Below are 25,255 nucleotides of genomic sequence, written 5' to 3'. Positions count from 1 at the left end.
AAGGGTATGCATCTGTACACACAGACGCATATGTATCATCGTAGATGTGGACAGTGTCAAGGACTTGATCAACCTGGATGTTTCTTAGTCTCCTATTCAACACCAGCATTACTTAACAAGCAGATGGTAATGGCCACTTCTGGGAAAGGGAAGCAGATTTACTCTTCACTATACGTCACTTGTGTCATTTTTAACTTGTGTACCATGATCATGTGTTACTTCTTTTAATTAATTTTTCTAAAGTTTAGAGTCCACTGAACTTTCTGACCAGTTCTAAAGTTCCACATTTATTTTTCCTATCATGATAGGAGACTGATAACTAGCAAAACCCAAACTGGGTGGCCTCAGTGATCCTGTTATATGGTGTTTCTATTGTATTAAAATACTTCAGAAGAGTTTCTCATATCTAATGCCGTGTAAAAAATTAAATAGTATTTTTTAAGACCTCACCGAACATCTTTCTTTTGGATTTAGCCTTCACAAAATAGAAACAGGTTTTGTTTATGCCTGAGTAGCCTAGAACAGAAAACATCAGATAATAGTGACCCAAGGAACCTCTACTTAATCAGGCTTGAAGTAATTCCCTTTAAGGCCCTGTAAGAAAATTTCCCTCCCAGAATGGTTCTACTGTGCTACTTGAAAACAACAGAAACTAAATTATAAAACAGTTTAGCCTGAGAGGAAAAGAGGAAAGAGTGATAACTCTCTTAAACAGCTTAGCCACATTTATCACTATGTAACCCTGGAGGTATTTTTGATCCTGTAAAATGCTGGCCACAATGGGGTATTATTTATGAGCTTGTGATGAAATGTGGTTCTACTATCAGGAACTGTCCCAAGGACTGGATCAATATGGTATTTCTTAGTCTCCTATTTAACACCAGCACTAACCCCCATCTCCACACCATTTGTCTGTCTCTTCCCTGTAAGAACAACTGGAATATGTTATCTCTCTGCAGGCTCTGACAAGCATAAAATTCAATAAAGGGGCACCCTTGGTGGTGAGCCTCAGACTCTTGGTTTTGGCTTGGGTCATGATCTCAGGGTCGTGAGACTGAGCCCTGAGTCCAGCTCCAGGCTCAGTGCAGAGTCAGCTTAAGACTCACTCTCCCTCTCCCTCCGTCCCCCACCCCCACACTACTCTCTCACATTCCTGCTCTCTCTCTCAAATAAATAAATCTTAAAAAACAAAAAAATGAAATGCAAAGATGCATACTCCCCCCATTACATGGATGATCAGATTCCTCTTTTCACAATATCAAGGAAATAAGTGAGTTTATGTATACAGAGCACTCAGCATGCACTTAGCAAGCAATCAAATGGTCTCTTTCCCCCTCACCTGAGGATATTTCCTATATTTTCAAGTTGCTTATTTAGGCTCATATCCTATTATTTAGAAGTGTAGTCTTTCTCTTTAGCCGCCCCAACATTTCTAAAGCCAATATTTTTCTCTCTACTTCTTTGGAATATTCAACTTATAAAGACTCAAACCTAGTAAATTACTTTCAATTCTGAAGTTTCGTAATTATATGAAGATGAGCTCTTTAAAGCAGAAGTCAGCCACTTTTTCTCTAATGGGCTATCAGATAATAAATATTTTAGGCTCAGTAGGCCATACGCTGTCACAAAGTCTTCCTCTTAAAAAAAAGAACTTAAAAAATATAAAAACCATCGTTAGCTAACAGACTGTACAAAATAGGCCAGGCCAAATAGGCCACTAGTTTGCGCATCCCTGCTCTAAATGGTCAGTTCACTTTTCTCCATTTTCATTTTTGGTGATTTTTTCCCCCCTAGAGACTTCTATTTAAATTACTTGATTTGCATAAACTAACCCAGAACTTTAACACTTATTTCGTATTCCCATTTCTCCATTTTACCATGTCCTGCTCTTTAAAAATTTTAGAAGCAAGTCTGTAAAAAAAATAGGGGAGGGAGAGGAACAGAAAGGAGACAGTAATGAAAATAACAAGAATAAAGACGTGCAAAAGCCAAATACACCTGTACAATTCAAAACAATTATTATGGAATGGATCAAGTGGTACTTTAACGCAAGTAACATCTGAAAAGTGTAAAATAAAACTAGAAATGAGCAACAAAACCTAATCCCATATGAAACTTTAGAACGAAAGTTCTAGAAAGACATGAAGAAACAAGTGATCACATCAAATGTGGGGATTGGCTAGTGTGAGAACCCTGGAGCCTCCGCTCCAACCTATTCTCAACACCCACACCAAGGGGGCCACTTGGAGAGACCTCCTTTGGGGAGGTCTTAATTCACATCTCCTGGCCTCTTCCCATTTACATAAACCTTCCTCACCACTGCTGCCAAAGGTGCCCCCTGAGAAAAACGTATCACCATGACAGGCTCTCCTCCCCTCCCACTTAAACCCTATGGCCCACAAAATGATGTCCATACTCCTTAGCAGGGCAGTCAAGATTTACATAATCTGACCCTCACCCCACATCCTATCCTCCCTAATCCATTTCTCAACCACCAGTGTGCCTAAAAAAATCACTTGGGACATTTATCAAAATGAAGATTCCAAGGCTCTGCCCCTCCCCTTGAATTGAACCCTGGATAGAATCTGAGAAACTACATTTTTCTAGTACCAGGTCGCCATTCTGAGAAATACACTGTTACAGGGGTTGGTCACTTCCTTCACCTCCTGGGACTCCTGGATCTCACTTTTACCTTCCCAACCTCACTCAATCATAGCACCCAACGGAGTTGTAATTTAAGAGCCCAGTATATGGGCCGCTCTGCATAGGCCCCGCACCACCTTTCATACACTGTCTGAACTTCACATGCTGCTGTCTTCTCCACATGCAGTACACCATGCTACTTGCTGAGATCCTTCTCACCTCCCAAGGCTGGGTATAAATACCATCTTTCATGCATTCTTCCCCTAGGCATCACTTCCCCTTTCTTCCAGACTCTGCTATTTTCTTTATACATCTATCATCACTTATCAAATTTTGCTTTACGTGTATATGGATTTCTTTGAGGGTCAGGGGAAAGGGTTCACAGCTATGCCCTCCAGAGTACCCCTAAATGGTAGCTCTGAAAGGGTTTGAGTTTAAATTAATCAAAACCTCCTGAGATGCTATCAGACCTACATTAATTTAAATTGTGATCTACAAAGGTAAGTTTTAAAAGATTCCAATATGCCAAATAACAGCTATCATGATTTGCAAATTGGCGGAAAGATCCGTTTTTGTTTTGTCTTGCTTGGTTTTTTAAAAATTGAATCTGAATGTCTTTGGGCAGGGTGCCAAAGGGATCCATTTTGACCAAGGCCCCACCATAAATATTCACTCAATCATGCCGTCAGGCTAAGGAAACAGGCTTTTGAGATGTGACTCCTGCTCAGCTACTAAAGCAGAGTCTATGCCATGGGCGATGAGGAAAGCTTACAGAGCACACGTGGAGGGTCTGAGAAACCAAGGCAGCTTGGCATGAAAGTGAGAACCACCAGGAAAGAGGTTAGAAAAACAGTAAGATCACCTGAAAAATGAAAACAATCAACAGATCAGGAAGAAATGTGAAACCTGTTTTTAGGTAAGATCGCTAAAGAAAAAGCTGGAGGGAAATGTAAATTTTCTAAAAAGAAGTATTTTTTTTTGCAGGAAAATCAACAGGCTTTTTGTAGTGTTTTATGAAAAGTGTTAACCTTGGAATTTGAACAAGGGTTTGGTAAAAACAAAAAACACGGGGGGGGGGCGGTAAGTTCACTAAACAATAGTAGTTCAATTCTATAGTGGTTCTGCCTCAAAGGCTTATTTAGATCTTGTACTTATACATCAAAGAAGGCGTCATAATCTTCACATTTGGCAGAAACACTCTTCACATCACTTTAAGTTGTTTACCTGCTAACTCAAATGAAAAAATAGATTGGAGAGAAGACAAGAGAGGAGTTCTTTCTCTTCTTCTCCTCTACTGTTTACACAGTACCAAGTGGCAAGTGCACAGCCTGGAAGGAATAAAACTTCACCCTTCACTGCCTGCTACTAATCTCTCCATCAGAAGGACCAAGAGACTTAATCCACAGCCCACCGAGTTCATAAATCCCACAGCTTCCTGATGAAGCACAGTGGGATTAATTATAACAAATGAGTTGTATATCATCCTCGCTCCTTGGAATATTAATGTTAGTCATTTACAGCCTACTCTTAACCCCAAATGAGAACCGTAGGAGAAGACAAGCCCCAAGACACCGCAGTAAACCCAAGTGACAGACTTGAATCCTGGCTCCACTTTTCTGATCCGCGTGTGCGCGCGCACGTGTACCTACGCGGCATTCAAGGCCAAGGTGGAAGCAAAGTTCTTGAGCTGACACCGTGTAGGTCTGCCCAGCCTGACACGATCTGTCCTAAGGGGCGCAGCCAGCATCTATGCCTTTAGGTGCTGCTTATCTCGCGCTGGCAGACAGACTGCAGACGCCGTGGTAAAGTGGGCCACGGAAGGGAGAGGGCCCTGGGCGCGAAGCAGGAGGCTGCTCCTGCCCCGAGGCTCGCCTGCCCTCAGACATCCAGGGAAACCGCCGTAAGCCACCGCGAAAGGCAACGGGAAAGGCAGCACGGTCTGCACGCGTGTCTGGCCCGGACAGGCAATCCCACGCTCGGCGGCAACGGGAAAAACAAAAACAAAAGCAGAAGAGCAAAGAAAGAGAAAAGTTACGGGAGACGGCCGGGGCCCTGGGGCGTCCCAGCACACCCAGGGGCGTCCGATTCCGCGCCCCGCGGGCCCAGCCGGGGGCCTCTCCGCGGCTCCGCGGCCGCCCGACGCGGGGTCCCGGGGGCCCCCCCGCCCCCCAGGCCGCGCGCCGCGGGCCCCGGGGCGGCGACCCCGGCCCAGCCACGCCCCCCGCGCATAATGGGCGTCATGGCGGCCCCCGCCCCGCCGGCCCGCTCCGCGGCGGCCCGGGCAGCGTCGCTCACCCACACGAACAGGCTGTCGGAGAGCAGGTACTGGGCCACGTCGCGGGCGCGGGGGCCGCCGGCGCCGGGCCGCGCGGGCACGGCCAGCTCCGCCTGCAGCGGGGCGGTTGGCGGCTCCGGCTCCCCGGGCTCGGCCTCGGGCTGGCTGAGGGCGCGGTAGGCGCTGACGATGGTGCCGAGCAGGGCCAGGCCGCTGAGGCCCGTGTAGGTGCGGAGGCTGGGCCAGGGGAAGCGCTCCAGGAAGAGCAGCGGCATGGCGGCAGCGGCGGCCTCCAGGCCCCAGGCCTCCCCGAGCCGCGGCCGGTCCCCGCGGCGGCCTCGCGAACGGCGCCCTCGGGCTCTGGCGTCGCCGCCGCCGCCGCCGCCGCCGCCGCGCCGGGCCGGGCCGCTCCTGGCCGCTCGCGCCGCTCCGCCCCGCGCCGCTCCCGCTGCTGCCCCTGCCGGCGCGGAAGAGCCTCGGCGGGCGCGGGGCGGGCCCCCCCCACCCCAGCCGGGCGCGGGCGGGACGGGCGCGGGGGCGCGGCCTCCGGCCCGGCCCCCGCCCCCAGCAGTCGCGCCGCCGGCAGCCCCGCCCCGCCCCGCCCCGCCCCGCCGGGTCAGCGCCCTCCCGGGGCCCCGGCCGGCCGAGCGGAAGCGCCACCCGGCGCCAGGCCGCACCCGCCGCGCGTGCACACCTGTGGGCCCAGCAGCTCCCTGGCGGTCAGGAGATGCTGCGGGGGGACGAACAGGCTCGGCCCCCAGAAAGAGGATCGTGAATCAACAGCCAGGAAGGTTACCGTAAGTTTCCGTTGTTCACTAACGGCCTGGAGCAGCGTCTAAAACGGACCTTGATTTAGCAGGAAATGAAAATGTGCTGTCAGTCACCAGGTGGGTATACAAAATAGCGCAGCTTCTTGGGAAAATTGTTAGTTCCTCAAAAACTTAAACACACGAGTAACCCTTTGACTTCACGATTCCACTACTAGACATACCCAAGAGAAATGAAAACAGAGCTCCACGCAAACGTCGTACACAAGTGTTGATAACGGCCTGATTCATGATAGATAGCCGAGGGCGGAAACAAGTAATGGCTCTCAAGTGATGTATGGGCAAAATACAATCCATACAACGGACTATTATTCAGACACGAAAACGAGTAAAGTACTCAGGTGACACATGCTACAACATGGAGAAACCTTGAACATGCTAAGTGAAAGCAGCCGGATACAAAAGGCCACACGTTGTGGTTCCATTTATACGAAACATCCAGAATGGGCAAATACATATACAGACCCAGAAAGCAAATTAATGGTTGCTGGGGTGGACGGGGGTGGGGGGTGGAGGGTAAAAGCTAAATATGTTTTCTTTTTTTTAAATTGTGTTGACAGCTCCACAACTCTGAATTTAGTAAAGATCATTTTATTGTGCACTTTCATTAAGCTCTGACAAAAAAAAAAAAAAAAAAAAACGCTACTCCAAAAAAGTGAGCTTGAATTATGCCTGCGCCTGCTCCAGAGTTCAATCTTACAAACTTTCAAAAGAAAAGGACTAAGCCATTTTCAAGTCTCTGTCATCCCTAATATTCTAAAAGGCTATTAATTAGAAAACAAAGATTTCTCGAAGTTATTACCATCCACTTTGGAATTTTTAGAAACATCCTATTCAAGGGCCTGTGATGGAACAAAACAATTTGGCTTTGGAGACCGGGATGTGGTTACTTACACTTTTTTTTTTTTTTTTTTTTAAATAGGCTCCACACTCAGCATGGAGCCCAACGCAGAGTCTGATCTCCTGACCCTGAGATGGAGACCCTGGAGCTGAGATCAAGAGTTGGATGCTTATTAACTAAGCCACTCAGGAAATCCTCTGAATTTTTTTTCTTTTTTTTTTTAGCATGGTCAGAACTCACCTTCTAAAAGCAATTACTGTTTGGTTTTTTTTGCATTGTATTCTACTCCATCAAAGGACCAGAGGAGGAGGCATGACACAGAGGAATTAATATTTAAGTGAGCCCAGGAAGCCTGGACATTGGTAAAGGGACTATCTTAATCACATGAGTCTTAAGGCTCAAATGTGGCAGGAAGGTAAGCATACCAGACCTTAAAAGGCTGGTCCAGCTTAGACAAGAAAATCTGTAGAGTCCACGATGGAAGCTAGAGCTCTCTGCACTCCCACCCTCGTTTCAGAGTACCATTTATGCTTTCTGGATTCCTCAGAAACTTTGAGCAGGCCCCAAAGTCTTCTAATGATGACTGAGAAACTGAATTTTCTGCCTTCTCTATAGAATGGTGCCTCTGATTTGGCTTGATTTAAAGGATTTTTTTTTTTAATTATCATTTCAGACAAACCAGTTTTATAGATTGAGTCACACCTAGATACATTATTGCTATACTTTTTAAATATCTGACATCCTTTCATATTCTATGACTTCATTTGATTTTCACCATCCTTTGAGAAAGGCTGAGTAGTTTGTTGTTCTTGAAGATCCTCAAAATCCTGGAAACTGAATTTCATTATCTAACCAATAACCTTAAATGTACTCCCACAGAGAACTCTGTTGTTTCATTAGTTGGACCAATGTGTTCCACTACTAAATCTAGCAAAGGGAAAAACATTAACCAACTCAAGTTGTAGGGAAAAAAGTTAATGGGCATATTTCAATTTTTAAAAGCTTTTCTTTAATAATTTTTCATAGCTTTTTGGTAGTTGCTATAAAATATACTAGTAAAATTCTCAGAGAAATTTAACAATAACTTTATCAGGTTTTGTTCGACTTTTGCTCAGATATAAAACCTCAAGGCTGTGGTTTTATGACACATCTGTTGTCTTTTGGGTACACTGCTTCTATTTAAGATGCTGAAATGACATTACACAGTATTACATAAGCAGCAAGCATGGTATCACAGAACATCATGACTTCCAGGCAAGTTTGAGGAAAAAAAAAAACCCTAAAGGAACTAACACAGAGATTAATAGATGGGGAAACCGAATCCCTCCCCCCCCACCCCCCCATGATATCACAACATACAGTTAGCAAAATTCTGCGGCAGCTTCTAAATCCCAGTCTTCAGGTTGCAAATTCAGGGACCCCTTCACAATGCAGGAAACTAGATCTGCCTAAGACCCCTACTAACACACATCGGGGAAGTGCCAGCAGGAGAGGGCAACATCAATGCCTCGGTTCTTCAGGCCTTCGCTATTCTGTCAAGTTGTCTCTTACCTAATGGCCCCGGGCCAACACCACTGAAAAAGAACTGTGCAGGATTTCTAATGGCACACTAAGGGTAGTAGCCACACACAAGGAATCATTCTGTTTTATTTTTTTAATTGAAGTGACAATAAAATAAAATTTAAAAAAAGTGACCATTTTAATCAAACTTTTACTTTACAAATATAAAAATATAACCAAAACTTCAGTTTCTTTTATACATTTTCTGTAAGTGTAATGCCATAAAAATTCTCAAAGCCAAACCATAAATGATGCTAGTACACTAGGATGTAAACACAGTTACCAAAAGCTTTACGTTTTTATATGTGCTGATCTTTCCCTCAACAGAGAACATAATACATTTTCCCAATTTTTCTCTAGTCCTACAGTTACAATTCATCATTAAAATACAAATTACACCTAAACTGGCTTCATTAAGACTTACTTAGGTTTTATTCAGTTTTTTTCACAAAAGCAAGCTTGATAAATATGAGCTAATGTTAAAATGTATTTTATGGCTCAAGTCAAATTACAGTATTATGTTTCTCATCACATATCTGAACAAAGGCAAACTACCTGAAATGAGTCCAGTTTAACCCAAATAATAAGGGATGCAAAACAAGTGGAATAATTATAAAGAAATCAAACCTTTGCTATGGAAGTGGACTTGTAGTACAGTCAAAAACCACAAAGACTTCTCTGGGGAAGCAACATACAAACCACACACCCCCTGAAGCAGTCTTAGTAATCGGCCCATACTGTCCCAAACACCATGAACCAGTGAAAACATTAAGTTTGAGAAACTCCAACATGGAAAAGCTACTCCAAGCATTTCACCTCAAGTGACAGAGAAAGTACTTAAAAAACAAAGTCATTGGGGCGCCTGGGTAGCTCAGCAGTTGAGCACCTGCCTTTGGCTCAGGGCGTGATCCCAAGGTCCTGGGATCCAGTCCCTCATCGGGCTCTCTGCATGGAGCCTGCTTCTCCCTCTGCTTATGTCTCTGTCTCTCTCTTTCTGTGTCTCTCATGAATAAATAAATTAAAATCTTAAAAAAAAAAAGTCATTAAAAACCTGAGAGCTTAAGAGTCCCATAATTTAAGAGAGGAAATTTTACGCTGCTTGTTTGCTGGCCTGTTGAATTTGGAGGACCTCTACTTCTCACTTCAATTAAGCATGGAAGGAAACAGACTGGCTAATCTGGCTATGTTTTATCCAAATAAATACTAATTGAATGGAACATGTTAATAAAATAATAACCATATAAGCTAACATAAGACAATGATAAAAAATAAATCTCATTGATCTGCTGTTAAAAGTATAAAATCATAAAATTATCATAATGCCATTTTAAATATTATCTACTTATTAAAAAGTCACAAGTCTTCATCACTTGGGGAAAAAAACAAATTTCACTTCTTCAAAGGGGTATCAATTCTAAATGAAAACATCTGAATAAAACTTTTAGTTTTATCCCCCAAACAAGTATTTTCCAGTACCATTTAGTAGATTTGTGTAGAATATGCAGTACTTGGACTACTCAGGGAAAACAACATGGCATATATTGTTCTTATACAATGCAAAAGAGGACTCTCATTTACAAACAAATCTGGAACACAGGAGGCATTCAAAACTACATATCAGTCCATCAAGAGTTCACATTAAAATTATTCAGTATTTAATACGTAGAGAATTGGAATGCACAATTTAAGACTGTTAGTTCTTGAAGAAGTGCAGTTAAGAATTTAAATACATTGAAACAATTGTTAAACAAACCCTTGTACCTTCTTCTAATGTTCTAGGAATACATCAGATTTAAATTCCCTAGTTCTCCATCAGGAAATCTAAAACATGAGAGTATTAAGATACAGTTGTAGCTGACTAGTTCAAAGACAGCTTTAAAAAAAATCTGTGTGTTGTCAATTTTACATTCAAAACCAGACCTTTTTAACATTGTAAAGTTAGGAACCCAGCCACCTTAAATCAAAGGTTTTTCTCACCTGGGCCCCAACATATAGATGACTGACTCAAGCACTTACTGCAAAGTATTGATCAAGAATTCATTTCTAGGTCAAAGCTTATATTACAAAGAATATGAGTAGCCCAAATCAGATCTCTTCAACTTAAACAGCATTTTATAATATCAAGAAAAAGTCCACCTCATCCCATCCTCCCCAAATGGCAAGCGCTAGTGCATCTGAAATGTGGTTATACAGTTTTACACTTGGATGCCAAAGGCAACCATAGAAGGTGGGCTGGAACAAGCTGTTTCCGTATCTGCCTTCTGCAACCTCGATAAGGCTCAGCTAATCACTGAATTCACCAGTAAAACTACAGCAAGTAATAAATATGCTAATATAAACCACAGGGACAGAATTATTAACCCTTGAGGGAAGAGGACTATCCACAGAATTAGTGGCTTTTTCAAAGGAAATCACAAGTCATTTTTGGTCCTAGAGTCTGGTGCTCATCTACTATTAAGCATAAGCATGGTCACAATCACTACTTGACATATAACCTTGTGAAGGCTTGACAGGACTTCAGCTAAGTAAACTTGAACCTTTATTCATGCAGTTGCTCTTGATCGGATTTTCTCAAGTCTAAATAAGGAAGAATTTACAAAATTCCTTTCAATTCACCCAATATTCAGGAGACCAGGCCTGTGATTGGTATGATGATGATATAAGAATAATCAAAAGTTCATTTCTGTCAATCTCTTAAAAACTACAGGAATCTCTCTTAAGTAGCTGTATCTTACAAGATCTCCTTTTCATTAAGCCTATAGTCAATATACTTATAAGGCATACACGACATACTTGGACCATTAAGCAATGACACAGCCAGCAAACTCCTTTGCTCCAAGATTCATTTTTTATTCCCCAAAACTTGATCCTAATGTAGCGGTGTTGTTTTAAAGAACTTTTAAAATTTGATATTTTCCCCTTCTTAGGCTGACAAAATCCATCCCCTATTCTGTCCTTAGATTTCAGTTGATTCAAATTATTCCAAAATGTTTTTGAAAAGGCTAGTCACTTGCTAAAACCAAATTTTTCTTTCTATGGATATAAACTGAAGTAACCAACTTTGCAATCCAAGAGTTCAAAACCTAACACAGACCCATTTTTAAAAACTTCCTTCACAGATCACATTTTATTAGGGCCCTGAGAATAACTAAACACATAATTTCTCAACACAGATAATTCCCCCATTATATGAAGGAAAAGAGTCTCTCAGTCCGCTCTCAATAGGTCTCTTTTTATATCAATTCCCATAAATTTCCCCAATCTAGCCAATTTGAATGGCTTCCCATATGTTTAAGATCTGTTGCTTGTGAACAAAGGTCTGAATATATCAATATGAAATGTACCAGTCAGTAATATACTGGGAGCTCTGTTGTAGTATAACTCCAAGTATATGATTTGTTTCAGGAGTTGTACCTTAGGACTCCATTAAGCAAATCTAATTCCCAAAAGTAAGAGAAGTTCCTCACTCACAATAGCCTAGAACCCAGTCTTGTTGGGAGTATAATCCCCAAAAATGGCATCAAAACAAGGGTCCCAAATATTCGACTGCCTTAAACCTGCCATTGTCTCTTAATACCACCAGTCTAGAAGTGAGAGGGGGAAAAAAAAACCAGTCCTCACCTGTAAGAATTTTACAAGTTTAATGTGGAAAAAAAAATACAAATAGAAAGAAGTTCATATTCTTTAATGTTGTACAAAAAAGTAAGAGTAGAACCAAAAGTAAATTAAACATTATCACATTTGTTTACACCACTATCTAGTTCTTCATATTAACTTTACTATTCAAACAACAGAAAGTAGGTAGCAATTTAGGGATTGGGAAAGAGATAAAAACCAAAAGAACTTTTCTACCAGGTTTATTCTACACTGTGTATAGCTGTGCTCACAGAGACGGCTTCTTTTACTTCTCCACTGTGCAGGAATTCAGTTGTATATAAAATTGAACCTGGATTTTAGAAAGAACAATATCTTTATTAAAAACAGCATTATTTGCAAAGTTTTTTTTTTTCTTTTTCTTTTTTTTTTTTTACCTTAGATGATAAAGAAATTTGGAGATTTCTACCCTCCTTTGACATTTTTGGCATTTTCTAAACCAAGATACCCCTTTTCTCTCACCTGTCTCATCTTACACCATTATTAAATAATAGTGTTTTTGAATACTTACAATCAAAAAAGAATTTAAGAGTGTACATTTTGATTAATCATCCACTAACAAGTTCCTTGAGGGAAGGAAAACTTTTATACCTCATTGTATTATGCCACTCAGCACAGTTCCTGATACCTGATAGGCAGTGTTCAAATAAATGAGTAATATGACTTTTTCATATCTCATACTTCAACTTTAAACCCATCAACAGACCAAAGAGGAGCCAAAGACAATGTTTGATTAAATTAACAAAACAGAACCAATTTCATGCTCAACAAGCTTTCACAGAAGGCTAAAATCACTATTGGAACTGTTTTCGAACTAATTATTTATTAAGCATTTACCAGGTGCCTGGCACTGTTCTAAGCACTTTGTAGTATGCATTTTTCTCACTTGCTCCTCACAATTCTATGAAGTGGGGACAACTACCCTGATTTACAGGTGAAGAAATAAGCAAACAGGTATAATCATTTGTCCAAGGTCACACTGCCAGAAATTATTAAAGGTGGAATTCAGGGATCCCTGGGTGGCTCAACGGTTTGGCACCTGCCTTTGGCCCAGGGCATGATCCTAGAGACCCGGGATTGAGTCCCACATCGGGCTCCCTGCATGGAGCCTGCTTGTCCTTCTGCCTCTTTCTCTCTCTCTCTCTCTTTCATGAATAAATAAATAATTTTTTTTTAAAAGGTGGAATTCAAATCCAAACACTGCCTGCAGCATCTGTATTCTTAGCTACTACATTGTTTTCTGATTCCTATCTATATAGAAGACTCTTAAGAACCTCAACCAATACAAGTCAACTTTTCTAAAAAGGCATTTCTTAGATATCTGCCAAAAGCAAAACAAAAAGCCAAACTCCAAGAATATAAAATTCAAGACTTAATCCCACATATCCCAAATAACCTAAATACAGCACATTTCAAAGAGGAAAGAGAACACATTACACCAAGAAATTCAACTCTCCACATTTTCATAAAGATAATTCCCCTCATTTTATTATACAGTGCTTATTGCCATGGTACCATCTCTTCTTTGAATGAAGACTTCAAACTTAACAGTGTCAAAAATATCAAATGTGGGGAAGAGCATTCACACAAATACCAGAATGTCATGCTGCAACTTGGAGTCTGGGGATACTTTTAGTCAGTCATTAATATGGCTTGACTGTGAAGTAAGAATCCATCTACGGTCTTAGTTTCCTTAAAGACCAGAATTCTTAACTATCCCTTCTCAAGCAGCTCAGAACATTTTAAATCTGGCAATTTAGATAAATCAGCCACAAAATTGTTCAACTTTCCATACCTGCTCAGAAGCTGAGGGAGACTAGAAATGATGGGTCCATATCCTGGGGCATTGTCATACAATTCAAACAACGGTGCAGCTACAAGCTTGTAATTTTTAGGGACTGCAAACAAGGCTAAAATAAAACAAAACAGTACTCATTTTCTATAATTTCTTACATAATCACTGCTTGCACTTCATTTATATACAGTAATCACCAGTTTTACATTTGAAAAACTTTTGAGAAAAGAGAGAATTATCTTTAATACATTCTGGTTGTATCTTTCAAGCAAAGTTTAGAGTCCATGTTGTTAACAAGCAAGAGCACCTTGTAAGTGGTGGGAGCAAGGGCAGGACAAAGAACAAGGGGAGCAAGCAGAGAAGAGAAGAGCTTCAGGTTTATATGTTTTGAATTCTATTTTTAAGACTATGACAAGAAATAATTGTGTTAAAATGTACAACAGGCCTAAAGATGGTATTTAAAAAATTAATTCATCTGTCTCCTTCAAAGTTTCAGTTTATCACAATGTGAATTATCAGTACCAGAAGCTGAACAGTTATTTTAAAATACTACAATCTGGTAGTTAGGCTCCAGTTAAATTTACTTTCCTCCCTATAGCATGACTGGCACACCTATGAGAAAAACTAGTTAATTCTGGGACACACCTGGGTGTCTCAGCAGGCTAAGCATCCGACAAACATTTGACACTTGATTTTGGCTCAGACCCCTGCAGTCAGTATGGAGTCTTCATCAGATTCTCTCTCCCTCTGCCTCTGCCCTCTCCCTACTCAAGTGTGTGCACATGTGCACTATCTCGCTCAAAATAAATTAATCTTTTATTAATAATTTTAAATAATCATAAATCTTTTTAAAAAGGCCACTAGTTAATTCTGTATATACATAGTATGTGTGTTTATTTTCACAATAAATCCAAAAATTCAAGGAACTTGGAGAAAAAACAAATAAAAGTATTCTTGAAATTACGCTACAAAAGTTTTTAGATTGCTGTTTCAAAAACAAAATAACTTACCTTTCTCTTGAAGTTGAACCAAAAACAACTTCTTATGTTCCTTAGGTTTTGTAATATGTGCAGGAATATATGGATACTAAAAGCACAAAAGAGAAAAATTTGTATTTGCCAAGACATCCCTTATATCTCTATGCCTTTATGTATCAACTTCTTCCATTTCAGACATTAAGATCAAGTATTAACCCTCTGAGACCAAGTTCCTCATAATCCCAACACAATTTTATTTAACATTCATCCTGTGATTTCATTTATTTCTTTATATGTTTCTTTCCCAATACAGCATAAACTGTTAGGAGAAACAAAACTCTTTCTAGTCTTCCCTTTATGGGAACCTGGTACTTAACAGATGTTCTAATAGATAAATGCTTAATACAACATAATGGGTAATAAACTATTAAACCATTCAAGTCAATTAAATATGTAGTCACAAGATTTACAGCTTGAGGAATGTATTTACAATCCAATGAAGTCTGACATTAAGTAGCACTTCTAATAAAAGTTGTTTTAAATGAGGTATTTGACAAGACACTCCTCCCCCAACAATGCATGACCCCCAACACACATACAAGACACACTCTTCAGGAACACCAGATGAGCCGTCTCAGTGAAGAGAGTCACTGATGAGCTAGAGAGAGTCAAGTTGCTTGTAAAAATGGGGAAAATATTTTGGAGAATTTAAGAGATTCTAAAGAGAATTAGAGAGGGGAGGTTGCTACCTCAGAAAGAATTCTAGCATAGCGAACTTGAAAAGTCTGAGACAGATTACCTCTACCTCCCCACATACATTAGGAAAAATCTACTTTGGCTATGGAAGTTGTATTTGAGGGGTGGGTAATTAAAAAATGCTGAAGATGTATATAAGGGGAGAATAGGATAAAACAGAGACAGCCAAAGGGAGGAAACATCATCTGCATTTTATGCAAGTGCTTAAACTGAGAAGCGACATGTCCTTCCCAAGACTACACAACTAAGTAGTGACACCAGGATTCAATCTCATCTATTCAACCCTGATCTAATTATAGAAGCCTGTTAATTCCCACTATGCTACCCAATTGGATGGATATCCCAGTATTCAAGTTAGAATAACTATACACAAGAGCCATCCCTAACGTATGATGAAGACAATGTCCTAGGCTTTGGAGGTGCCCTAACACTCATGAAAACCAGGCACACTGGCAATGACAGATAAAAATGTGAGTAGGAGTTCGAAGAACACGGGCTAGAGGACACCTGTGGTTCACATACAACAAAAGCACCCAAACCATGACCAAATCAAAGTGACTGGCATTACCCCGATTTTCTTCTACTCATGACTATATATGTTCCTTTTCTTCTAATCCTTTCTTCTCCAGTCTTCATCTTGGAGGTTTTTTTTTTAAGATTTATTTATTCATTCATTCATTCATTCATTCATTCATTCATGATAGACACAGAGAGAGAGAGAGAGAGGCAGAGACACAGGCAGGGGGACAAGCAAGCTCCATGCCGGGAGCCTGACACGGGACCGATCCCGGGACACCAGGATCGCACCTCGGGCCAAAGGCAGGCACCAAACCGCTGAGCCACCCAGGAATCCCCTTAGAGTTTTTTTTTTTAACCAACTACATTTTATACAAAAAGCAGATGGTGTTATGCTCTTTTCCCACTGACACCTAACCAATACTCCAAGTGTATTAAATAAACACACAACGCTTAGCTACATCTCACACTAGCAGAACCAATCCTAGGATTCAGTCAATTAAGGGAACTGTCTTAGGACTCTGGTAGGGAAGCTGAATGAGAGTATTCAGAAAGTAGCCTGGAAAACTTTTGTGTTAAATTACTGAGCTTCCAATTTGGTCAAAGAATGTTCAGGAAACAAAACAAAACAAACAAACAAACAAAAAAACCCATTAACAATAACCGTTTTATGTTTGGACCAGGAACTTCACTATTTCCAGGTGAGATTATACTTTCTTAAAGCCAAGACAATTTTCAGGTACTGAGTAATAACAACAGCTTTCGCAGCGCCTTCTCTTCCTATCCTCAGCTATAGGGAAGAAGACAGACATAGTCATCTTTTGCTTGGCTAACATTTTCCATAACTCTTAACCTGAAACATCTTGCTATATATACAAAGAAGCCATCCAAGTCACAGAGCCTTGTCAATAGGATTCAGAATCTGAGGCTCCCATCAGTTAAAGGTAAGAAAATTTGAGTATCAGTACCATTATTAATCATTACAATGGATTAAAACACAAGGAATATATTTAAATCCATGAAGTCATATGACACTCTAAAAGTCACCAAAACAGATGCTTTATGTGCCCCTTATCACCATCCACCTCAGATCTCATCCCCCCCTCAGATTTCAGAGGGCAGTTGTGTTAGAAAGTGCCAGAAAGCTCCCAATTTGCTGCCACTGTCTCACTCTCTGCTTTTCAGCCTCAAAGCATTTCCAATGCCCCAGAAAATCAGTCCTCAGACTCAACATGACAGTGCAAGGGAGTTAATACAACCCTCATCCAATGGAGTAGGGGTCTCCAGCCTTCCACTCTTCTGATGGAACAATTTTAAGGTAGATTCCCCATGGTTCCTCACAGTTCTTAGCAGGATCAATCCAATTGCCCATAGCTGTAATAAAATCAATTATGTGCCTTTCCTTCCCTTCCTTTCTTCCCTCCCTCCCTCCCTCCCTCCCTCCCTCCCTTCCTTTCTTTCTTTTGACTACTGCTGTTTCTTGTCTGCCTCTCCTATCAGTCTTGTTAGTCTACTACCTTCTGGGATCACTTCCCAAACTGTCTATACCAAAGTCTTTGTCTTATTCTTTCTTTTGAATAAAGTCTTTGGAGGATGCTAATAAATTAATTCATTTTTCTGAAAAGAAGTATATGTTCTTCCTACACAAATTATACCTCAGGGTAACCAAATGGTTGATGAGAGAAGTTTCCCTTAATAAAAAGATCACAATCCTAATGAATTAATAAACCTAAGAAACTATTATCAATGAGCTGCTAACATTACAAAAAGAGACAACCAGACATTATAAAACTTCTAATGGAAGTGCATGATACCATCTGTGAGGGCCATCCTCCAAGATGACTCCCAATGGCTCCTGTCTCCTGGTATCCACACACCTTTGTGTAGTCCCCTCCCACTATGTACAATGTTGGCCTGTATGACCAAGCAGAAGTGATGGTATGTCACTGCCAAGATTAGGTTATACAGACCACAGCTTCCTACGTGGGCATACTCTCACTAGGATCACGTCTCTATCTTGGATCTCAAGCTCTAGGAGAAGCCAGCTGCCTTACTAGGAATCACCCTGTGGAGACAGTCTCACGGTAAAGGAGAGAGGCCTCCGGTCAACACCGGACAAGGAAATGAAGCCTTCAGTTTGACAGTGCAGGAAGAGAGGCCTGCTAACAAACACATGTGTGAACCCGGGATGGAATCCTTCAGCTCCAGTCCAGCCCTGAGGTGACACAATCGCAGGTGACAGCCTAACCATAACTTCATGACACACCATGAGCCAGAACTACCCAGCTAGACAGCCCCCAGATGCCTGACCCTGAGAAATGAAGATAACCAATGTCTGCTGTTTTAAGTTACCCACTTAGTTGGGGGTAATTATTATGCAGCAATAGATAAACAATATATCCCTATGGTGATCCTTATACTCCTCCACCAGCCCAATCTAGTCTCTTGATCTAACTACCAATTTATAGGACAGAAGCCAAAGAACTCCATGTTCAATGACAACAGGCAGATGCAATCAGCAATGGGAACACAAAGGACTTTAAATAGCTTGTTTTCATGAACGAATAAATTACAAGGAAAACAAAAAGAGAATTAGGAAGCCAACCAGCCAAGAGACTTAAGAGACTATCCTAATTTAAACAAATAAGAAAACAAAAATAAAACTTGATACTAGTCAGAGATATACATAATTAATGATATATTATGATGATTTTAGTGTGAGAATGTGTACTGTTATATCTTTAAAGAGATCCTTATGTTCTAGAGATGCACACTGAAATATTTACATTTAACATGATGCCTAGGATTTGCTCCAGAATATTCCAAGGTGAGGGCAAGGGAAAAGGAGTGGCAGGTGAAGTGACCACAAGTTGCTGTCTGTTGAAGATGGATGACAGATAATGGGATTCATGTACTTTTACTATTTCCACTTTTTTATGTGTTAAATTTTCCTTTAAAAGAAAACAATACTTAGCTTTTTAATTTTTTATCTAAATGAATGAGAGAGAAAGTCAAATTCTACCATACTCTTTTCAAAAGGCTGGAATTAAAGTATTTTTCTACTTTCCCAAATGCTGGCAAATATAAATGAGCACTGACCTGAGGAGGTTCAAAGTTTGGTCTCCACCAGTTACCAATGCAGTCATCAATGACCCAGTCTTGCAGGACTCCATCTTGACGACCCAGTATCTGCCCAAAAGAAATAATACAACTAGTAAACAACTAAATATACCTACCCTTCAATATCCTTCTTTTGTGAAGATAGATTTCCTCTTCATAATTTTTTGTCTATTATTATCTGTGTTACTTGGCCCAAGACATAACTATTAGTTCCAAAATGGCAATCTAGCATCAACATAACTATATAGGACCAACAAATCTATGTGAGGCCCTGGCCTCACATCAAAAACCAAAGGTGACCACCTACTCATATTGCCCAATGCCATACATAAAATAGTTTTTCTAGAATCAAGCTGTAGCTTGTGTGAATCACCAGCTAACTAAATTATAGAAAAAAACGGTTTCACTTTTATAAATCTCTATAACATAATATTAAACTTATTTTAATCAAAATTTTACTCTATATGCTTTAATTGGTCAAACACGGTTCTGCAAGGTTTATGAGAAACAGCAGTTCCCTGACCCAATTTCCCCATTTCCATTGACTACAACTTTCAACTCTAGCGGTTTTCCCCATACTCATCTCTATTTTTACAAGCATTCCCCATTTTTAAATAAACTGATTTAGTTTCAGAAGGTTGCTAAAGGGGAGGTAAAAGGAGGTGGGCTGCGATTGGAGGGATAAGCTAAATGGGTGATGGGTATTAAGGAGGGCACTTGTGATGCGCACTGGGTATTATACATAAATGATGAATAACTAAATTCTACTCCTAAAACTAGAAACACTATATTAACTAACTAGAATTTAAATAAAAATTTGAAACAAACAAAAAACCAAACTGTTTTAGTTTTAGATTTACAGAAAAAATGCAAAGATGGTACAGATTTCCTATGTATTCCACATCCAGTTTCCCGTATTAACATCTTACATTACCACAGCACATTTGTCACAACTAATGAATGAACCAATACTGCTACTTTATTTTTAACCAAAAGTACATACTTTATTCAGATATTCTTAGTTTTTAACTAATATACTTTTCCAGGCCCAGAATCTCCTATAGGCTACTACATAAAATTTAGTTGTAATTTTTTCTGTAGACTGTGTAACAGTTTCTTAGGTTCCCTGTTTTTGATAATCTTCAATTTTGAGGAATACTAATCAGATATTTTGTAACAAGCCTCTCAATTAGACTGGGATTATGGATTCTGGGGAGTCTGGAGTGGAAGACCACCAAGTACCACTGTGAAGTACCACTCTCATCATATCATGTTGAGGGCACATTATATGAACATAACTTTTCACTGATCTTAACCTTGATCATCTGGCTGAGGTATTATTTATCAGGTTTTTCCATTATAATTACACTTTTAATGTATTTTTTGTATCATTTCTTGATTACATTTTCATAAACCTAAAGAAAAAAGCAATTAACACCCTCTACTATGGGTGAGAATTTGAATTTTAAAACTATATCCTCCATTTTTTACTTTCTCTTCTACCATCCTCCTATTATCAATACTCGATTAAGTCTACATGTGGTATTTAAGTTACGACCAGGTGACTCAGACACACCAGAGTGTTTAATAAACTATAACTGCATTTTCTTACAACTATTCTTTTATTTTTTATTTTTATTCTTTTCTTTTAGAGTTAACAACTGTTTCATTCAAATTTCATTCACTATCACTATCTCATGTCCACATCTGCCCCAGAACTTAAATTTCTTCTCAATTCAAATGTCAAGTATTCTGTCAATTTCATTCCCCCCCCCCCCGCCCCAAGGGACACTTTCTATAATCATTCTCCAGTCTGTACATGCTCTCAGCTCTGCCTGGAAACTGGAATCCTACCTAGGGCTTTCCTTTGCCTCCCTCCTGTGTTGTTAGATCCTTTCTATACTCTGAATCTCGTATCTTCTGACTTTTTTCTTTCATTTTGGTGGTGAATACCCCCCCAGAAGCTTCCTGAGAAAAGGTATAAGAGATATATTTCTAGAAACTCTATGTCTGGAAATAATTTTACCTGCACTTGATTTACGGTTTGATAAGACAGAAAATTCTATGACAGAAATCATGTTCTCTCAGAATTAATGAAGGCATGTTCCAAGACCTTTTAACTTCCAGTTTTATATCTAGAAAGTCAGTATCATTTCTGATTTTGATGCTTTGTATCTACCTTCATGTCTGCCCTCCTCTCTCCAACTCTGGAACCAGTTTTTAGGATCTGGTCTTTAGTGATTTAAACTTTTAACATTCATTATAGAGAGCAGGCCGATAGGTCTTTTGATCTGAAAACTCATGCTTTTTAAGTTTGGGCAATTTTCTTGAATTATTGCTTTGATATTCTTTCTCTACACTATCTATAATCTATTTTGGTCCTTCTAGAATGATCCACGAATTTTCTCTTTTTTCACTTGTTTTACCTTTTCATCCTACTTTCTAGATTTCCTCAAGTCAATCTTTTAATCCTCTACTGAATGTTTTGTTTCTAACATTTTTTTTTTAATACTCATGGGTTCTTTTTTATTGGCTGAATAGTCCTTTTTACAGCCCAATGCCCACAGCTTTACTGTTTTCTTTCATCACACCAAGAATATTAATCATGATTTTACTGATTGCTGAGTTTTGTTTCTGTTGAATTCCACTTGTTTCTTTTGATCTTTTTCTTAAGACACTTTCTCCAAAAGCCTGACTCACAATTAAGAGTAAAGCAGTAAGATGCTCAGCTGTCACCTCTGAGTGATAGGACCACACTATACTTTGGGAAGATTCCCAATTATCATCATCTGGAGGGGGGATTTTTGGACTGGTCACTTTCTCCAGAAACAAAACCTCCAGCCGTCAGCCTGGGGTATATAGGCCTACTTGTCACAGGTCTATCAGCGTACTAGAAGTCTAGAAGTTTCACTATTCAGGATGTAAACTCTCATGTATTCTCATCCCTTCTACTTCTTCATTCTTCATGTTCTCTGAGTCAATCTCTACTAACACTCAATCACCAGCCAGTCTTTAACTGGAAGACAATCTAGACATAGAAATACAGACTGTCAATCAATCCAGTTTCTAGTCCATGCATGCCCCATTTCATGGGCACCTGGCACTTCCAATTCCTTAGCTCTTCTGGCGTTATACAGTGCTAGGTCCTGGACTACCCTCCTGCTGGGCTGAGGTTTCTGCTAAGTCAGATGTGATTTGCCCATCTGTTTTCTAGCTTCTAAAAATCCTTTTTTTGTAATTTGTTGCATCTTATACTCCTTCAATCCCACTGAATTTCTATCTTTTAAAAACCCCTTTACTTCCTTTTTGGCGGATTTTTGAGAAGCAGCTGAGTTAAGCAAGTAACTTCAATCAACCACATGTAAATGGAAGTACAAGCACAGCACAATATTTAGAAGTTATAAGGTACTTAAAAAAATACTGGAAATTGAATTTAAATTTAAAAATACTGAAAAGATCAACTAATATGTCAAAGTAGCAGAATTGCAGGTGATTTTAGTTTTGTTTCTCCTCCTGCTTTTCTGTATTTGCCAAGGGTTTTGTACACAATGTGGGTTAGTTTTGTAATTAAAGAGGGAAGGATTTGTGCTAAAAAAAAGAAAAATAATTAATAATACAAACAACCTGCAATCTCAAAACCTCAAGCATCTATGCATTTGGCCTCAAGTCTTTAGAGACATACAATACAGTGACTTTTCAAAGGTAGTGCAATTTGCATAAAGCCTAAAAGATATGTGCAAAAATGAAAAGAGGTATTAAAAGGAATCAGTCTTGCCAAAAAACCCCATAGCGGCCTACACCACAACAAAACTAAAGTACATTCCAATCTCCAGCTCCATGACATAGATGTAAATATCAAGCAAGTTACTTGAACTCTCTGTGCCCAGTATCCCAAACGGTAAATTGGGACTAATAACAGTACTTCTCCCTAGGGCTGTTGTGATAGTTGAAGGAGCTACTGCCTGTAAAGCACTCAGAACAGTGCCTAGTATAGTAAGTACTCAATGAATGTTGGCTTTTACTAACCATTATTGTTACACCAACACTTCAATGTAAAAAAAGGTTAAGTACAAGTTCAAACTGCAGAAAATAAACATAGTACTAACACTTTGTTCTTAAGTTTTATTTATTGAAAACTAGTCAAAATAAATTAAAAAAATAAAAAGATAAAAAGCCTAGTTATCCATTCAGTTGTTGGATGTTCAGATAGGCAAGGATAAAACCGCCAAAGTGGTTAAATGGAGAAATACCTCGGTCATTAAGCGTTTTAGTCCTTCAACTTCATCTTCTCCTGGGTTAAGCTCACCACCAGGTCTGTATAAAGGTTAAGAATTTCAGCTTTCAACTTAATACAATTTTAGGATAACAGGAACAAGACAATAATAGTCATCTCTATCATGTAACTGAATAACACATATTTCAATGTCACATAAGGCAATCAAACAAACAAATGTCAAAGGGAGGGGGAAGAATGTACTAGAAAGTTGAATTCATAATATTACTTCACCAGACTAACCATACACAAACCTTAGTTTTAAACAAACAAGATAAGTAACATAACAATTTCTGCCACCAGTCTATCCCAATCTTTTCTCTCTGGAAGGTGCCTGGTCATAATGGATTCTAGAAATGCCCAAAGAAGCAACAGACCACATTCTTTAGGTCTGAAGAATGAGACATTCTTCAAGAATTTCAATCTAAGGACTTGAGTCCTCTCTTTGTGGTACACACAATCTGGTCAAACAACTATACACTAAATGTATAATATGGAGGTATTTATGAGTTTAAATGATAAAAATAAACAGTTACCTATAAAAATGTTATTTTAAGAATGGGAAACACCATTCATCCTAAGAAAGAAATATCAATTGTTCTTAATAATGCTACAATGACATTTAGAAACTGAAGTTGGACTAATTTGCTTCATGGGGTTTCTATCAGGCTCAGTTACTAACAACAAATACAGAAACATGCAGATTGCCAGTTAGGCACTAAATGAGCACTATGCTGGAGAAAAAAAAGGACTTATGATTTTCTCTTTCTAAAGACTCCATTAACAGCAGTGTTTATAGAAATAAACGACTAAAATCTGAAATTGTCTTCCAAACCTGCATAAAACAGCAATCCTATTAAAAGTTGTCTAGCTGTTAATTTCCAGTGACACTTACAATTTGAAGAAAGTTGTTCCCAGTTGTAGCAGTAACACATGTGGTAGCCGGTGCTCATGTACAATCAGAACCCCTTCTACAGTTCTTCTCATTCCAATTTTATCAAATTCCTCCCTCATGCGCTGAAATCTGGCTGCAACAGAGCTGTCCTTCTCATAGAGGGGCTCTTTTGTACCAAAAGTATAATTGGTAAGAGGGTACCTGTGATCCAAAACAAATATCTAACATGAGAACCGAAGACCATAATTTACCAAGACAGATACCAACTACATACAAGAAACCATGGTAAAAAAGAAAAAAAAATGTGCATAATGTACTCAGAGACACACATTTTGTCCAAAGTTACACAACCAGTTAATGCAACAACAGAGATTAGAATCCAGCTCTTTGGACAGAGCTTCCATTACATCAAACTGCTACATTACACATTAGTTTTCAAGTATAGATAATACCCCCCTTAAGGCCCTCAAATGCTTAGAGAAGTGGCTATCTTATTATTATTATTATTTGGTAATCCTCTGGTTTTAGATCATGGCTGCTAGACTAACATTGCCAACCTGGCTAATGCCTAATGCCCCCTTGGGCTCTTCTCACCTAATCAGAAAGTCTATTAATTATGGGTGCTAAAGACTAATCTTTTTCTACAAGGTGAGCCACCACCTTCCATCATCTCTTGTTATTTTTCTCCCAGTCAACTATCCTCAGACTTTTCAAGCACAATCCTTTCCTCCTCAGATTAACTTTTCTTTGCTCTCTAAATAAACCTTAACTTTCTGCATGTATTCTATCCAGTATCTTTATTCTTCCCTTCTTGTCATTCAAATCCTTTGCCCACCATATCTAATCTGAATATTTTCTCCTCCTTTATCAAGAATTCAGAAATAGCTCACAGTAAGACAGCTTTCATGTTGCCTAGTAAAAATCAAACTTTTCCTTATAGCTAAAAATCCCATATTTATACTTAATCACACATACCACCTTGTAACCCCCCCAACCATAACCCTTACGGTAAGAGTTGATTATAAGTCTTTGAGTAAGAACACTTTGACACCTGCCTATCCCCTATTAAAATGACTTAACATTAAAAGCCAACAACTATATAATTAATCCACTTAGCTATTTT

The 25,255-nt window shown here is 39.5% G+C and overlaps 1 protein-coding gene and 2 long non-coding RNA genes across 3 annotated transcripts in view; 2 read left to right on the top strand and 1 right to left on the bottom strand.

Moving 5' to 3' along the window:
* The window catches only part of AMFR (autocrine motility factor receptor), a 44,729-nt gene extending 39,409 nt beyond the window's left edge, over window positions 1-5,320 (bottom strand). The window contains exon 1 of the mRNA XM_072750199.1: window positions 4,939-5,320. Coding sequence (XP_072606300.1) covers window positions 4,939-5,193 — 255 coding nt within the window. The 5' untranslated portion in view covers window positions 5,194-5,320. The remainder of the gene's footprint in view (window positions 1-4,938) is intronic.
* A 208-nt stretch (window positions 5,321-5,528) lies between these two features.
* LOC140597963 (uncharacterized) lies at window positions 5,529-9,513 on the top strand. Its single transcript, XR_012000054.1, has 2 exons — window positions 5,529-5,805; window positions 6,668-9,513. It is a non-coding gene; the product is annotated as an uncharacterized lncRNA (long non-coding RNA).
* Window positions 9,514-16,634: 7,121 nt separating this feature from the next.
* LOC140597964 (uncharacterized) lies at window positions 16,635-22,568 on the top strand. Its single transcript, XR_012000055.1, has 2 exons — window positions 16,635-16,788; window positions 17,874-22,568. It is a non-coding gene; the product is annotated as an uncharacterized lncRNA (long non-coding RNA).
* Window positions 22,569-25,255: the final 2,687 nt, after the last annotated feature.

This window comes from Vulpes vulpes, chromosome 2, assembly GCF_048418805.1.
Source record: "Vulpes vulpes isolate BD-2025 chromosome 2, VulVul3, whole genome shotgun sequence".
In the NCBI taxonomy this organism is placed as follows: Eukaryota; Metazoa; Chordata; class Mammalia; order Carnivora; family Canidae; genus Vulpes; species Vulpes vulpes.
This window is presented reverse-complemented; position numbering and strand designations above follow the sequence as displayed.